General features: G+C 38.9%; 1 protein-coding gene across 4 annotated transcripts; it reads right to left on the bottom strand.

Annotated features, from left to right (window-relative positions):
- Positions 1–5403: 5403 nt before the first annotated feature.
- Positions 5404–10251, bottom strand: LOC105035530 (BTB/POZ domain and ankyrin repeat-containing protein NPR5). 4 transcript variants are annotated; one of them, XM_073257916.1, is made up of 4 exons: positions 9343–10251; positions 6998–8479; positions 6635–6818; positions 5404–5737 (listed from the first exon to the last, which is right to left on the bottom strand). In XM_073257916.1, exons 1-2 carry the CDS (start codon positions 9880–9882, stop codon positions 7457–7459), a joined length of 1563 nt encoding a protein of 520 aa, XP_073114017.1. In that variant the 5' UTR covers positions 9883–10251; the 3' UTR covers positions 5404–5737; positions 6635–6818; positions 6998–7456. The 4 variants fall into 4 exon arrangements, with proteins under 4 accessions (XP_073114017.1, XP_073114019.1, XP_073114018.1 ...); XM_073257918.1 differs by having other exon boundaries at positions 5404–6818; positions 6998–7350; positions 7450–8479; XM_073257917.1 differs by having other exon boundaries at positions 5404–6818; positions 6998–7226; positions 7450–8479.
- Between the last annotated feature and the right edge of the window lie 6036 nt (positions 10252–16287).

The following is a 16287-nucleotide window of genomic DNA, read 5'->3' as shown; positions in this document are numbered from 1 at the left end:
TCTACCCCAGAAAAAAGACATGTCTCTTTGTAAGGTGTCTCATTCAAAGAATTGTGTCCTTTTGAAAAAACATGTCCTTCGGCAATATGTCCTTTGATTGTCTATAAATAAGTGGAGTAAGTTTCGTGGTTAGAATAAATTGTATGTTCTAGTCATACTTGAATAAAAGTCCTCAAGTTAGCCAATTTATTTTTTCTATAAGTTATGTGCTATCCAGTGTTTTCTTCTACCAAGTTTGACATGAGTACATAGGTTCACCAATGAAGATCTTGTTGAAATAATGGTCAACAATTTGTTCCAACCCCAAATTCCAAAACTTGCGAAGCAAAATTGTGAGAATTTGTGAATTCAAATGAAAGCACTATTCGGTTCATAAAAGCTGAGAGATTTTGTAAATAATGGTTATTGTGACCCCCTACAACAAGAAGAAGCCATTTACAATCAAGCCCATCAAAGCAATCTCATCACATTAAGAAAAAAAAAGATAAGAAGGCTCTATTTTCTTTCTTCAAGCAATGGATGAATCTACATTTGTAAAGATTGCTGAAGCAACTTCTAGCAAGCAAGCATGGGATACTCTTATCACCATTTTTAAAAGAGATGAATAATTTGAGTTTTTATACAAACGTTAAGGGCAGAATTTGAAAGCCTCAACATGATGGAAACTAGAAATATTGCATATTATTTTTTACAAGTATTAGTAATCATTGTAAATTAGTTGAAAAGGAATGGAGAAAAACTTGAAGATGTTTAAGTTGTTGTGAAAATTTTGCATTCTCTAACTCCAAAGTTTGAGCACATCATTGTAACTATAGAAGAATCAAAAGTTGTTGGATTATAAGGATTATTTTTTGTTGAGCAATTGCAAGGATCATTCGAAGTTCATGAATATAGATCGTGGAAAAAGATAGAAGTTGTATCGCCAGAACAAGTTTTGGAGTCAAAGATGACTATCAAATGTCAGATTTGTCATGATCGAAAATTTATCGAAGAGGTAAAGATAATAAGCATCGTAATGAAGAATATCGCAAAGATCATGAAAATTTTTGAAGAAAAGGGTATTTTGATAGAAACGCTAATAGGCATGGAAATTCTAATCCAACATCATAATTCCAAAAAGTATGTGCATTATAGCTTTAATTGAATGCTGGAATATTAAAAAAAAGGACAAAACCATTCCACAAAAAGTAACAGTCAAAGAGAAGAGATGACGCTCCTGCTTGCATTTCAAGGAGAATGAAAATGATTCGCATAGCATATGGTTTCTTGACTTGGGTGCTACAAATTACGTGTGGTAGAAAAGAATTGTTTGTTGAATTGAATATTGAAGTTCGAGGAGAAGTTTTGGGATTTATTTGAAGTTCTAGTCAAAGACAAAGGATGATCCAATTAAAAAATGTCCACTCTATGCCACAACTAAAGAGCAACATAATTGAGCATAGGCAATTGTTGGAGAAAGGATATATCTTTCTTATGGAAGACTTTGTATTGACTCTAAAGGCTCAACATGAGAGGATGATTGGTAGATTATAGATGTCAAAAAATTAGATATTTCCTCTCAACATAAAGATAAAAACTGAGATGTGTTTTCAAGGTCAGATGAAAGAAGATGCATGGCAATAATATTTTCGGTACGGATGATTGAATTTCAATGGGTTACAATATCTGTCTATGAAAAATATGGTACTACAAAGAATCAATTATCTAAATGCCATATACCAAGGATGTACTCTTGGAAAGCAGACAAGAATCCCATTCAAAGGTGGTGGATCATGGCAAGCACAAAAACCACTAGAATTGGTATATATCGATATTTATGGTCCGATGCCAAAATCACATGAATGTAGTAAATATTTGATTATATTTATCGATGATTTTAGAAAATGTTTGAATATATTTTCTAAAAAAAATCAACAGCATTTTCCATATTCAAAGAATTCAAAGCACCAGCTAAAAATAAAAAAATGAAGATTGGAAGTGCTAAGACGTGGAGAATATACTTCAAAAGAATCTGAAAATTATTGTAAAGGATGGGGCATCCAGCAACAATTTTGCATATATTCTCCTTAACAAAGTAGCATCGTGGAAAGGAAAAAAAACAAAAAATCTTGGATGTGATAACAAGCATGTTAAAAGAGAAGATCTACCAATAGCATTTCGGGCAAAAACTATAGCTTATGCAACTTATTTACTTAATTGATATCCAACCAAGAGTGAGTAGCAAGATACCACAAGAGTATGCAATGGCCACAAACCAAGCGTTGCTCACTAAAAAGTATTTGGGAGCATAACCTATGCTCAAGTTTTGAAAGAAAAAAAGTAGTTAGATGATCAAGGCAAGAAATATATCTTTGAGCACTCAAAAGCCTACAAGCTTTATAATCCAAAGACAAATAAAGTCATCTTCAACCAAGATATAGTGTTTGATGAATACTCTATATAGGACTAGCATGACAAGCAAAAGGGCAAAAGCAAAATAATTATGGATGAAGAAGAGACTATAACAATTCAAAAGTATTTGATGATAGCTTCATTACATCACCAAGTCAAATGAGTATAACTTCATCAAGTAGTTCTTCGTTGTCATCAACTTTACAAAAGAAGCCAATAAAACTGAAAAGTTTGGAAGCAATTTATGAAGAAACAAAAGATGTATATATACTTGCAATGCTTATTTACTGGTCTAGAACTATTGATATTTCAAGAAGCAGCATAAAGTGAAAAATGGAAAGCAACCATGCATGGATGAAAAGATCAAGGCCATAGAAAAGAATAAGACATAGGAGTTAATGACACTTCTTAAAGAACACAATGCCATTGGAGTCAAATGTGTTTATAAAGTAAAGTACATTACAGATGAAAATATTAAGTGACAAAGAAAGATCAGTTGCCAAAGGCTATAAGAAGAAGAAAGAATTTGACTATAATAAAATATTTGCTCCACTTGCTCGATTGGACACTATAAGATTAATTATTTCTCTTGCACAACATTATCACTGAAAGATATATCAAATAGATCTGAAGATGGTATTTCTCAATGATTACTTACAAGAAGAAATTTATGTTCGACAGCTGGAGTAGAAGATAAAGTTTATAAATGGAAGAAGGTATTATATAGGTTCAAACAAGCACCTTGTGTATAGAATATCTATGTAGATAAATATCTTTGAAAAGATGGTTTTGCTAAGCATTCATCTGCTACGGCTTATATGAAAAAAATAAAAATAGAGAAATTTTGATTGTCTTCATTTACATGGATGACATGTTGATCACCGGAAGTAGTACAAAAACTGTTCTAGATTGTAAAGCAAGTATAACAAGAGAATTTAAAAAGATAGATGCAAGCCTTATGATATGCCATTTTGGAATTGAGATAAAGTGACAAAATGATCGAATCTTTATATCTGAAGTAAAATATGCCAAAAAAAAATTTAAAGAAGTTCTGAATCGAAAATTGCAAAGGATTGGGTACTCTTATGACTTGTAGGATAAAACTCAACAAAGATGAAGGTAAAGCAGCAAATTTAATTCTTTACAAAAGTTCTGTTAGAAGTCTCCAATGTTTGATAGTTAGTAGGTTAAATATTGTTTGTGGAATTGGATTGGTGAGCCGCTACATGAAAGAACCCAAATATTGTTTACTTGACTATGACTTACACCATACTCCCTCCAAGAAACTCAAATTATGTGGATTTTCATATAGCGATGGGGCTAAAAATCTTGATGAATGGAAGTGTACCTCCAGTTATGTTTTTTATCTTGGTTATGTGGTGTTTACTTGATCATCCAAGAAACAAGGCATTACAACTTTATCAACTTGTGAAGTAGAGTATACTGCTATAGTATCCATGAAGCTATTTCGCTAAGAAATTTATTGCAAGAGTTAGATCATTCTCAGGAAGGTCCTACAACTATAACAAATCAGCAATTCAATTATTGAAGAATCTAATTCAACATGGAAGGAGCAAGCATATTGATATAAGTTATCATTTTCTTCAAGAATTGGTTCATAAGAACACTCTCCAACTTATTTACTATCAAACAAAGATGCAAGCTGCTAACATTTTCACAAAGCGTCTCTAAATTGGAGATATGAAGAAGTCAAGAGCAATGCTAGAAGTATGCTGCAGATTTATAAGGGGGTGTTTGGTATGTAAACCTATTTAATGGGTGTCTTTTAGTCAAAGAGATGTGTTTTTTGTGTTCCTTTTGAAAAGGGATGTCTCTTAGTAAGAGTTGTGTCCCTTCCAAAAAGATGTCTCTTGCTAATAACTATGTGGCCTCTAAAAAGGGATATATCTCTGGGTAAAATATCTTATTGAAAGAGTTGTATCTCTTTGAAAAGGCATGTCTCTTGGTAACATATCTTTTGATTGTCTATAAATAAGTCGGGTCATGTGGGAGTTGTGTGGTAAAACAATTACCTCTTCTAGCGAAACTTGAATAAAGTCTTCAAGTTAGCCAACTTTAGTATTTTCTACAAGTTGTGTTCTATCCACTGTCTTCTTCCAACAACACATATAGCCATAGTTGAACAACTAGTCACAAGCTTTTGGATTGGCACAGACAATACTAGCCCGATATTCTAGGTTTCATCAGCTTGCACCTGAAGAACAAGTATTCCTTTCTCTGAAAAAAAAAATCATGAAATTTGAATTACATATGATCTTATTGTTGGAAGCCAGAATGTGATTACGAGTCTCAGGATGACTTGCGTCCGATGTGTCTGGCTTGGGACCCACAAAAAAGGCTATTTGGAATATCTTGCAGGTGCCGTAATCAAATGATTCTAATACTGCCTGAATAGGTGTATGGCATAAAAATTTGACGTTTTTTTTTTGTAGCAGATATTGACTTTCCTTCAGCAAGTACAATATAAGTTATTAAGAATAAAAGAGACAACTCCTCTTGGCAGATCAATGTTTGTTACCTATACGTGACTCTCTCTTTGCAGATGTCAACAAAATTTTTTGCTTGCACATCTGCATTAAAGACTTTCATCATTATCATCTCTAAAAGATCCTTTCTATTAAATATGAAGGGGGCTTAGGAATGTGCTACATAAGTACATCATGATCATGGGCGTTAAGATAGAGTTTGAACTTGATTCCAGAAAAATGAGAATGTAGAAACCAAATGAGGATCTAAATAGATATACCACACAAAGGATTATAGGTTAACACTCCTTTCAGCAAGTTATTGTGCCATTTCCATGCTATGCGTTTTCTCTATAGGATATGAAGAATCAGATAATAGCAGATATCATCAAAAGTTCATGGTATTTTGTTAGTAGGTAATTAACTAGAATAGTTCTTTTGACTGTTATCCAGAAATTTGATTATACCACATGCATAGAGCTCCAGATTTATGACTTTTTGATCCTTTATGAATGTAAGTGGGAAGTATTCAAAAGCTTTATCTAAAACTTGCATAACTTCATAGCCACTAGTTACATGTGTGACATAAATAGAGAATTTTAAAAAATAGAAACACCCTTTATTAGCAAGGGAAAGAAAAAAGCATTAACAATTGCTACTGCTTCACAAGATCTAATCAACCTTTTCCCTGCAACAAGCAAGACCAGAAGGAGCTTAGTGCTTCATTTTTTTCCTTTTTCTTTTTTTTTTTCTTATGAGACGGATATGTCACACAGTTTTGGTGAAAGTCTATCCATTAGAATCAGCGAACAAAAGATCTCGAAACCCAGGGGACCTAGCTTCTTTGAGGCTCGAACTAGCTACAGCTTTCTCAAGGAGAAAGAAAAGGAAAAGAGAAACCAAATGATTAACTTAGCAGACAAATCACAATATTACCATCCGTAAAGTGAAACTTTCATCATTTCTTAGCACTAGCAAACGTTTTAGGCCCATATAATATATACCTATACACCATAAAATGGTAAAAAAATACGTACAGAAACAATGCTAATTACATGCAAGTCGTAGTTTCCATAAAAATAACATGCATGCACATGGCTTATTTCTGATGACTCGTAAAAGAAATCAAGGAGGTATATTGGAATAGCTACGTAAACAAAGAGTAAAGTTAATTTACCCAAAAAAAAAAAAAAGAATACAGTTAATATTTCTCAACAGGAGCAAAAAGTCATCTTTTTCATTCCGTTCTTTCAAAGGGGACAACAAAACCCTCTCAAGTGGAAGAAAAGTGAAAAGATAGATAGAGAGAGAGAGGGGGAGGGTAAGTCAAATATATTCGAGCGGGCATTATGAAGCTTGAAGACCGAAACAAAAATATACTGTTGGGGGGTAAGATGAACACAGTGTTCATAAAGGCTTCTCAAAGGGGAGGCTGGTTTGAGCCTCAAAAGCGGCTGGGAAGAAAAGAATGGAAAAGGAGGGCATCAAAAGCATCCGGCTCACAGGGAAGGAATCCTGATGAGGTAAAATAACAATCCACATGGGCGTCGTGTAGTCACACTCAGTGTTGCATTCATGCACGACAAGAGATTTATTTGTCTACAGCTGGGTGATCTCTTTGCCTCTTCGGCCTTTCCACATGGTAATAAAAACTACAGGCCATAAAGATGGCTATGTTGCGGTATGGAAAGCCATGTAAAAGAGAGAGAAATATTAATGAACTATAGGAGCTGTTGTGGGAAGAGACAGCTCATTACCTTCACTTGGAAATGATGGCATATCCATATCCAAACAAGCCACAACAGGCAGGCCCAAGGAACCAATTAAGAGCCATAGGCAAAGGGATACCCACCTCACCTTAAATGAAGATGATACCTCCTGCCACTGGTGATGGTAATAGTTGCTAACTATTCCAAGTAATCCACTCACCATGATAGCAAGCTGCACTCGATACAAGAGAAAAGGTGGGGGGAGAGAGAAAGAGGGGAGAGAGAGACGAGATGATAGGGAGGAACAAAACAAAAAGTAATAAATAAGCAATAAACAAATAGGCCATTATATTAGATATATAACAATGAGAACAAAAGGGGTGACAGGCCATAGAGAGTGAAAAGATTGACCTGCATCTCCTCCATCATTCAAGCTCACTTAGATTCTCGTTGTCTCCCTCTTCAAATCCGCCACATGCTGGTGCCACCCCATGAGAACCAAGACTCCCAAAAAAAAAAAAAAAAATCTCAAATCCCAAAACCCCAACAAAAAAAAAAAAAGAGCCAAAAATTAAACTAATTCCTCAAACCCCCTTCTTCCCTTGTGTCCACATGCAGCTGCCAATTACCTGCCTCATTCCTACAACACCCACAAACAGCACTAATGTAGAAGATTAAAAAGAAAACAAAAACCAAAGAAAAAAAACCCTCCCCTCCATTTTGAATTCTCTATAGATCTTGCCTCTTGGCCAGGCCTTTGCTTGCTTTGCCCATTCATGAGAATTAGATCAGACAGAGAATGAGATGATGTGATATATAATTCGAAACCGAAAGACAAATAGGAGGTTCTTTGTTTAGCTTACAAGGTAGCTATGGGAAGCCATGAGAAGAATACATGGAGGATGGTCCAATGCCACCACCACCCCCTTGAGACCTGCTGCTGCTGCTATCATCTTCACCCCCATCATTGATCTTGCACCCCAACTGCGCCGCCATGCCGAGATTGAGATAAACCATTCTGGAATCGAGACTGAGGTTGACCATGCTGCTGCTGGCGCTGCTGGCATTGCAATTGCTCGGCTCGGGATTCATCGGCGGGTAGATGGCTGCGGTGCCGCCGCTGCCGCAATTGGTCGCCTCCTCCCTCGACATGACGAGCGCCGCGGATTGGACGAGCTCGAGGCAGAGGCGGAGCTTGTTGGGCTCGATGTGCGAGAGCCCCGGGACGGCGCCCTTGAAGAGGAAGTCCGAGGTAAGAGTGCGGAGGATGTCGAGGGGAGTGACCCCATCGACCGTCCGGATGTTGGGGTCCGCGTGGTGGTCGAGGAGGACGGCGACCATGTCCGGGCAGACCATCTCGGCGGCGATGTGGAGAGGAGTCTTCCCCGCAGGGCCGGCGGGGCAGTTGACGTCGGCCGCGCCGAGCTCGAGAAGCGCCTTCACGACCTCGCGGCTGCAGTTCTCGACGGCGTAGTGGAGGGCGAGCGCGTCGTCGAGGTTAAGCCCCTCGCCCATGACCATGAGCTTGACGAGCTCGACGTCGGAGGAGTCGAGGGCGCGGCGCATGCGGCGGATCTTGTTGTGGTGGTCCTCGAGCTCGGCTGCGGCGGAGGAGGAGGAGGGGCCCGCGCCGGCGGTGGCGAGGTCGAGAGGGTGGTGGTGGGCCATGAAGGAGGAACGGCGGGCCAGGGAGGACTTGAGGCGGAGCTCTTCGATCTTGGCCACGACGTCGATGGGGAGGTGCTTGGCGAGGACCTCCGCCGGGAGGCCGGACTTGGCGACGAGGTGGGAGCAGGTGGTCCAGAGCTGGTGCATGTCCTGCTTGCGAGACGCCAGGAGCACCTTCATCACGTCCTCGATCGACGCCTTCTCCACCATGCTCGCCAATTGCTTCTGCGACAAATTGAATCGATTCAGCGAAATTTTTTTAAAAGAGGAGAAAGACGATTAATTCCGCTACAGTAGTAGAACAAAGGCATCTTGTGGTTGAGATGGCATGGGTTAGTTGGGGAAGGGAATTTTAGGATTATTCCCTGCATAAAATATAGAAGAGATGCCGAGAGAGGAGGAGCGTTGGGGACGGAGGAGGGAGGTCGTGATTGGGCTAAAAGAGGAAGGCTCCCAAATCTAGAAATTGGGAATGCTGCATGAATTGGACAAAGATCTACTGGGGAAAAGGGGAAAAGAAAACCCTAGTTTACAAATGCCTATGATGGGAGAAAGATGAAAGACTGTGCAATTTGAAAGAGTCCCATTAGTGTCACTGTTCACTGTAGACAAGTGCTGTTTACACAGCAACAAGAACAACGAGTTGAACAAGAATGGGCCGAATTGAAGAAGAAAAAGAAGAAGGGCATGAGGAAGAACAATAGAAGACACAGTAGGGTGGTAGATGAAAGAGAGAAAAAGAGAGAGAGACAGAGAGAGAGAGAGGCACAAGCAGCACACATTACAATGAATCGGGTAAAGAGAGAGAGAGAGAGGAGAAGAAAAAGGGAAAAAGGAAAGGAGGTAAAGAACTAGAATTTCTGACCAGCTTTGACACGGAAGGACGCAACATTAAAAGGGGCAAATGAATGATAGGAAGAAGAGCTCAACAATTACTCACAGAAACCACAAGATTTGGCGTTCCCAAAATACCAACAGGAGGATCCGGTGAACAATTGTCGAATTGAGGCCATAGTATATAGTGAGAGAGTTTGATCAGGCGGGAGCTCAGATCCAGGAGTGGAGAAGACGAGATCGGGAAGAGGGACCTGGGTGAGCAGTGCAAGCTGCTCGACGCCGAAGGAGCGGGCGGCGGCGAGGGTGTCGAGGGCGAGGTCGACGGCGGCGGTGCAATGGGTGTGCCAGCATCCGCGCTCGCCGCAATTCGGGCGGGGCTCGTGCTTCTGCGGGACGAGGGAAACCTGGCCGCTGTAGAGGAACTGCAGCAGCAGCAGGAAGACCTCATAGCCGACGGAATTCACGGGGATGACGACGGGGCCGACACCGGCAGCAGCGGCGGAGCTGGGGGAGGCGCCGCCACGGGGGGAGGAGGCGGATGCGCCGGAGGGGGAGCGGGGGCTCTGGTGGTGGTGGGGGTGGAGGTCCTGGTGGTGGAGGAGGAGGAGACCAGGCGAAGGGGGGTCGGGGCCGCAGAAGAACTTGCGGAAGAAGAGGCTGCGAGCGGCCAGGATGCAGCGGTGGGCGTGGACGAGGCGGCCTTCGACGCTGAAGGTGACGTCGCTGAAGGCCTGGCCATTGATCAGGAGGTTCAAATAGTCCAAGGAGAGGGATTTCAGTGAGTCCTCCATTGCTGAACTGAAACCGCTGCTGCCGAGGAATGGCTAGCTTCACCCTTTTTACTCTCTCTCTCTCTCTCTCTCTCGTGTGTCCTTTGTTATTCTCTCTCTCTCTCTCCGAGTGGGCTGACTTAAGAGCGTTTCAGAAGGGAACGGAAGGGGGAGTTGTGTGTCAGGGGAGGAGTGGGAATGAGAGAGAGGAGTGGGGGCGGAGCTGGTGAGGGGGGCTTCTTCCCATGTCTCCTTTGCCAGTTGCCGCACTGATGCTGCTTCTAGTTTCTTGTTCCTCTCCTTTGCTTGTGTGGTGGGATGAGATTTCTTTTTTTTTTTTTTTTTTTTGCCCCCTCAAGGGGAGGGGAGAGAGAAGAAAGAGGAGAGAGAGAGCAGTTTGGGTGGCTGTGCTGGGCGGCCGGGGGATTTAAATAATTGAGGTGTAAAAAAGCGGAAAATGGGTGGGCATGTGAGGTGAACCTTGTTTGGGGAAGTTAAATAACAAGATGGAAATGTAACCAAGAATAACAGGATTCACATAATTTGTGGTTATGTTGTTTTCCTTTTTCACTATTCCCTAAGATGGTTTTTTTTATCATGAACTGAATTTATTAAATCAATCTTAAATAAATATACTTGTGGCTATTAGAAAGTAAAATATCTAACATCTTAGAAGAGATATCTATCATAGTTGTTCACAAACTATATTCCACATGATGCTATCCAATCTGTTAACTTCTTTGTACATATGTTTAACCTCATAAGAGCGAAGAGTTGTTCCCATTCTCCAACAATCTTATCTCAAAAGATGAATATCAATGTTAAATGTTATTGATCTAAAAAGACGCCTAACAACTATTAAGAAATCTCTATTCCAGAATAATATGAGAAGCCTTTGAAATTTTAGTTGTGTATGGCATACCTTCCCGCACAATGCATAATTTAGTTATTGAAATTATGATATAAAATAATCTAACACATCCTGCCACTACCAACATACCACTCATACTTCTAATACCAAAACTCATCCCTCTAGATCTATCTTCATTTGACATATTGTCATCAGAGTTAATCTTGAAGAAACTAGAAGTCGTAGCTCTCAAGTAAAATAATATATTTATGGTGTTGTAGAATCTCAAAAAGAGAGCCACAATCTATCAAAGACCATTTGAGGTAGTAGCATTAATGTACTTCTATGTGACCGCTTTCATGAGAAACAATCTAGGACACTAAGCAATATTCTAGAAAATACGGTCATTTCTAGACAACTACATATTATAAATAATGTAAGCTATCAAAACACCCTCACTCCTGTTGCCTCTAACTATCTCTAATGAATAATTTGGAGGAACGTAACAACAAATAGAGTTGGCATAATCGCTACACCAGAAATGAGGGCTTGACTTCATATCTAGTTCACCAATCTATAGTGTAAGATAATATAAGAAGTATGTTCCTCCAACTCAATATAAAAATCACAATAAGCTAGAATATGAGAACTATGCTGGTGTAAAATGCCACAACATGAAAATTGATTCTAACCTATTTTCCAAATAAACAAAACAACCCTAGGATGAACACCCATTTTCTATATGAAAGCTACGTTTCTAGTCGATTGGACTTTAAGTTTAAAATATTTACATAAATAAGTGAGTCTAATTGATAACCCATATGAAGGCCCCCATCCCAACTTGTTAGCAATCCTTTAATCAAAAATCGAAACAGAAAGAATTCTATTCACCAATACATCTTCAAAGTACCAACCAATCATGGATAAATGTCATCCATTTTCACCTACCACCATGACATCTCTAGCTTTGAGATTTTGCAAAGATGTAGCATCAATTGGAATAGGCCAATATGCAATAAGATGGTAGATGAAATCCATGAATCCTGAACCACATCAATGATGCCCCATTATCCACTATCCACTTGAGATTAGATAAGATTAATGGAGTAAAAGAACACAACTAATCCTCTAGCCAGGTGAACTAGGATGTGAGCCCAATGGAGAGGAAGTCCATGACCAAACTCCATATCTCATCCTCTTCAGAGAAACTGACAACCCTTCTTGAGTCAGCATAAATCTTACAACATATTTAGATATCAATGCATCACTTCAAACGAGCGAAGTAATTTTCAAAGCACCCATTTGGATAGGATGGTCAATATAATTTCAAGACAACTATGTACTTTTCTACGAGAATCAAAAAAGCCCCATAGAAAACTCCTCATTATACCCTCCAATTTTAGAATAATATTTGTTGTGGGAGGACGGCATCTTTAGTTTCACATCGGTTGTGAGTCAGAAGGGAGTATGGCTTATATGGATTGAAACTTTCTCTTCCACATGAGATACTTTTTAAATGATAAAACAATGATAACCCCATGCCATAAGTGCTAGAGGCCGAAGTGGATAATACCTCACGTATGCGGGTGCAGAGGCAAATCCAACCATCTGAGCCATCTAACTCCCTGATCGCAACAATATGCGAACTCGAGGTGAGAGATATGTATTGTTGATCTATATATCTGATAAATTGATAGTGAATTCATCTGAACGGCATCTCTAAGTATTATGGAGAGAGCATCTAAACAGATAATAAACAAAGATGGGCTTTCAAAATAAGGACTCTATTAGCTAGCATGGCAAAAAAAGGATCTGGATTATCTAAATGGAAGAAATTAGAGAATTTTTGTTTGGGAAAAAAAATGAGGAAACAAGAGAACTTCACTGTATATGTTATGTTAAAGAAATAGATAATTATATATCATTCTTTCTGGCAAACTGATTCTTTGAGTTCCTTTATATAAAATAGATCATATTTAAAATACCTAACAAGATATGGGTACCTTCTAGGTCTATTATGGCGCAATTCAAAATTTATGCATGAAGAATGACTTTTGAGACATGGATTTTAAAATATTTCAGTTATCATACTTGAAATTCATTGCAATAAGCCATTCATCGGTAACCTAGTTACATTGTTATTTGTTGCAATAAATTTTACTAGTACCGCTTACTTTCACCTCTACTGTTTTAGCTATACTCGCGCACACACATACACTTTTGTCACGTATTTTATACATAATTCAATAGGATTAGATGAATTTCACTGCTGCATATTGTTCACTGAGTATGTTTGTTGGTTCTCTCTCTATTAGTGATGTTTTTATTTTCTAAGAGAACTGGATATAGAAAATAGTGGCAAGATCATAAAGCCAAACTACATAGAAGAAACAGCCAAAGTTCAAGTGTTCCCCATGTGCCATAAATTATTGCAATTAGTTTTTTAATCTTCTCTATTTTCTTGTTTTATTCTTATTGATATATTTATCATGCCTGATCTATTTATTACTTTCTTTCAGTACAATTAGTAATGTGCACTTAGCTTGTTATTAAAGAATATAACAAGGACGCTACTACCACCGTCCGACTCTCAAGTAGCCGCAAGACGGAGAGGGATACCAACAAAACAAGCCGAGCTTAGTTTAGTTAGCATCTATCTTACATCTGAGTTGTGATTATAGTTTTTTAAAACAGTGATGCCAACAAAGACGTGCATCTCCGAAAATCATCACCTTCAAAGAACCAGATTGGTCCACTAGATAACCTTTGGTGATGGAGTTTTTCATAGCAATATTATCACCGCTCCTAAAAAGACAAAGAAAAGAAAACATAGACCGAGACCTATCGACACAGATGTACATTTTATATTGCAAGATTATTTCTAACTTGAGGTCCAAATCATCTAAAGACAACTTTCTTTCAGCCTCCTAGTTGGCCATGAACCACATTGGACCGTGACATTTCCCCGCTTTCAGTTCTAGATCCATGACCCTCTTGATTGAACCGTCCACATCAAATGGACCCCAACGGCTAAGGACGCATGAATGGAGAAATATTATTCTAAACTCAAAACAGTATCATTGGCCAGACTCGTGGTCCCATGCTGACATGGACCGATTTAATTGCTCCCATCTATATTATAATATAGATCTTGGACCTCCCTAGAACTAGAACTGGGGCATACCCCACCACCCAGCTCCCCCATCGTTATAAATTTGTCCTATTATGGAGTCCTACTTTTCTTTCTTTTCTCTAATTTTTTGCGCTCATAACTTGGTTCGGTTGGTTCCCATTACTATATCGGTATAATCACTCTCGGGCTTTAATTGGGATGGCCAACTGAAAGCAATGGCAGCGTCGTATTTTGCTTAAAGTAGGGGAGTCCATGGCTGTTCCGGTCCACTCCTTTGTGTTCCAAAGGCTGATGCCTGATGGCCGCCTAATCCTCATCCTCCTCAGGATTAAAAACTACCTTTCTCCCAGCAACCGTGCCGGGCTCAGAAGGGAGTGGGAGTTCAGAAGTCCTAGATATTATTAGATGGACAGTGGATAGGTTGAGAGAGAGGATTAAAAAAAAAAAAAAAAAGGGTTGGGTGATGGGGTGGGGGAAGGCTGTGGGCTACGGGCGTGGGGGAGGCATCGTGCTTCGCGTCCGGGCCGATGTCTGATAATATCTACTACTTTTGCTGGGAGTTATGGGGACGCACGCCAGGGAGATGCTGAAGGATCAACATCCTCTGATAGCCCTGCTAATGTATAACATGGAAAGGACCTCTACCACGTATCCCATCAGACAACTCTTAAATACCCTCTCTTTTCTCGAAAATCTATTTCGCATATAAATATCGAGCCGAGTCTCTTATTAGGTTTTTTTTTTTCTTTCTTTTTCTCTCCCTCCCATTCAGACTTTTCTCTTCTCTTTGGCAAATCAACCGCCCTATCTCAAGTGATATTGTAACAATCCGATATCTCACGGTAAGAAATAAAAAAAATTATGTTATTTGCTTATTTGATCTTATATAAACCTTTCAGTACATAATCGATATGGTACTAAAATATACCTACATGAATTGTCACATATTTTTCCCATTTAAGTCCTAAAGTATTGTTGGGTTCAAATTCAATCATAAGTATGATGACCAACGAATAATTAGTTTCTCCATATTATAGTTTTCTTTAGTCTACGTGGGTCATAGGTCAGATATACTCAAATATTATTTTTAGCAATCTAAGATCTTATCCAAAAAAAATTGTTAAAATATATTATTTGGATTCTTTGATTTTGTATAAATATTCAAGATCATCCCGATATAGAAAATAAATATATACTTGCACCGATCATCACAATATTGAAAACTCTATTGACTAGTCATAACCTATTTATAATTTTATTTTCTCTTATTAAAACTCAAAAACCTCAAATCTACTTAAGTCTTTGCCTAGCTGTCGATAGCCTTCCCTATCTGGCATCATCATCCTTGTCTTGCTGTAAGCAATTAGTTGAACTCATCGTTAGAGATGTTGAGAAGGTAATCAAAGTCAAACTAGCATAAAAGAGATATTAAGAAAACTCATATGCATATTATTTGTATATATACTATGTATTAACAGATTAACAACATCTATTATACACACACACACACACACACATACATATATACATACATACATATATATGAGGATGTGTTTATGCAGAGTCTATAAACCCAGATAATATCTTCCGATCAATCTTTCTAGATATAAGATTCCGGATTGTTAACATTATATTTCAGTGTATTTGATTCATCATCTATGTGAAGTATGTAGGTGATATTGCAACATAGGTCCTTTAAGATTAACCACTAGTCAATATAGTATTTATACTTGGATTTAAGTAGATACGGACTCTTAGATTGATGAGGATTTGAAAACTTAAATGGAAGAGTATATGAGAACTCTTGTGTTTAATTCATCAATGGGTTAAGAACTCGGATTGATGCTTAGTGAGCTAATATAGTTATCACCATATGATATTCTCTGATAACCTCACAGTGGTGGATTTTTATGCAAGGCTGTGGAGGCCTAGGCCACTTGTTGCAGCCCCTGAAGTTTTGTAATCCGTAAAGCCTTTCTTGCATCCAAGCTAAAGGCAACTGGGAACATGCTACAACGACAACGCCAGTCCCACCGGCCAGCGGCCATCCCTTTCTTTCTTATTTTAGTTTTATTTATTTTAACGCTTGTTATTTTGTCTACTCTTCTTGCAGCCTGTTGCCTGGGGAAGGAGAAGGGGAGGATCCCAGTGATTGACGCATCACTGACGGTCTTATGATTTGAGGCGTTTGAAGTGACGTTCGACTAGTCATTCTTCTCTCTTCTCTCCCTTTCTTTCTCTCTTCCATCCTATCTCGTCTAATCTCGTCCCATACTTTTGTGACTTTTTTTTTTTTTTTCCTTCCTTTTGCTCCGTGTGAGGCCGGGGGTGCATCAACCCGTAGCCAGCTCCTCTGCCTACGCCGTACGCCATGCTGCTGTCGTATATATAAATATTATTTAAGTGAGAATAACAAATAATAATAATGATATATAGAATAAAG

The sequence above is a fragment of the Elaeis guineensis genome, chromosome 5, assembly GCF_000442705.2.
Source record: "Elaeis guineensis isolate ETL-2024a chromosome 5, EG11, whole genome shotgun sequence".
Lineage (NCBI taxonomy): Eukaryota > Viridiplantae > Streptophyta > Magnoliopsida > Arecales > Arecaceae > Elaeis > Elaeis guineensis.
This window is presented reverse-complemented; position numbering and strand designations above follow the sequence as displayed.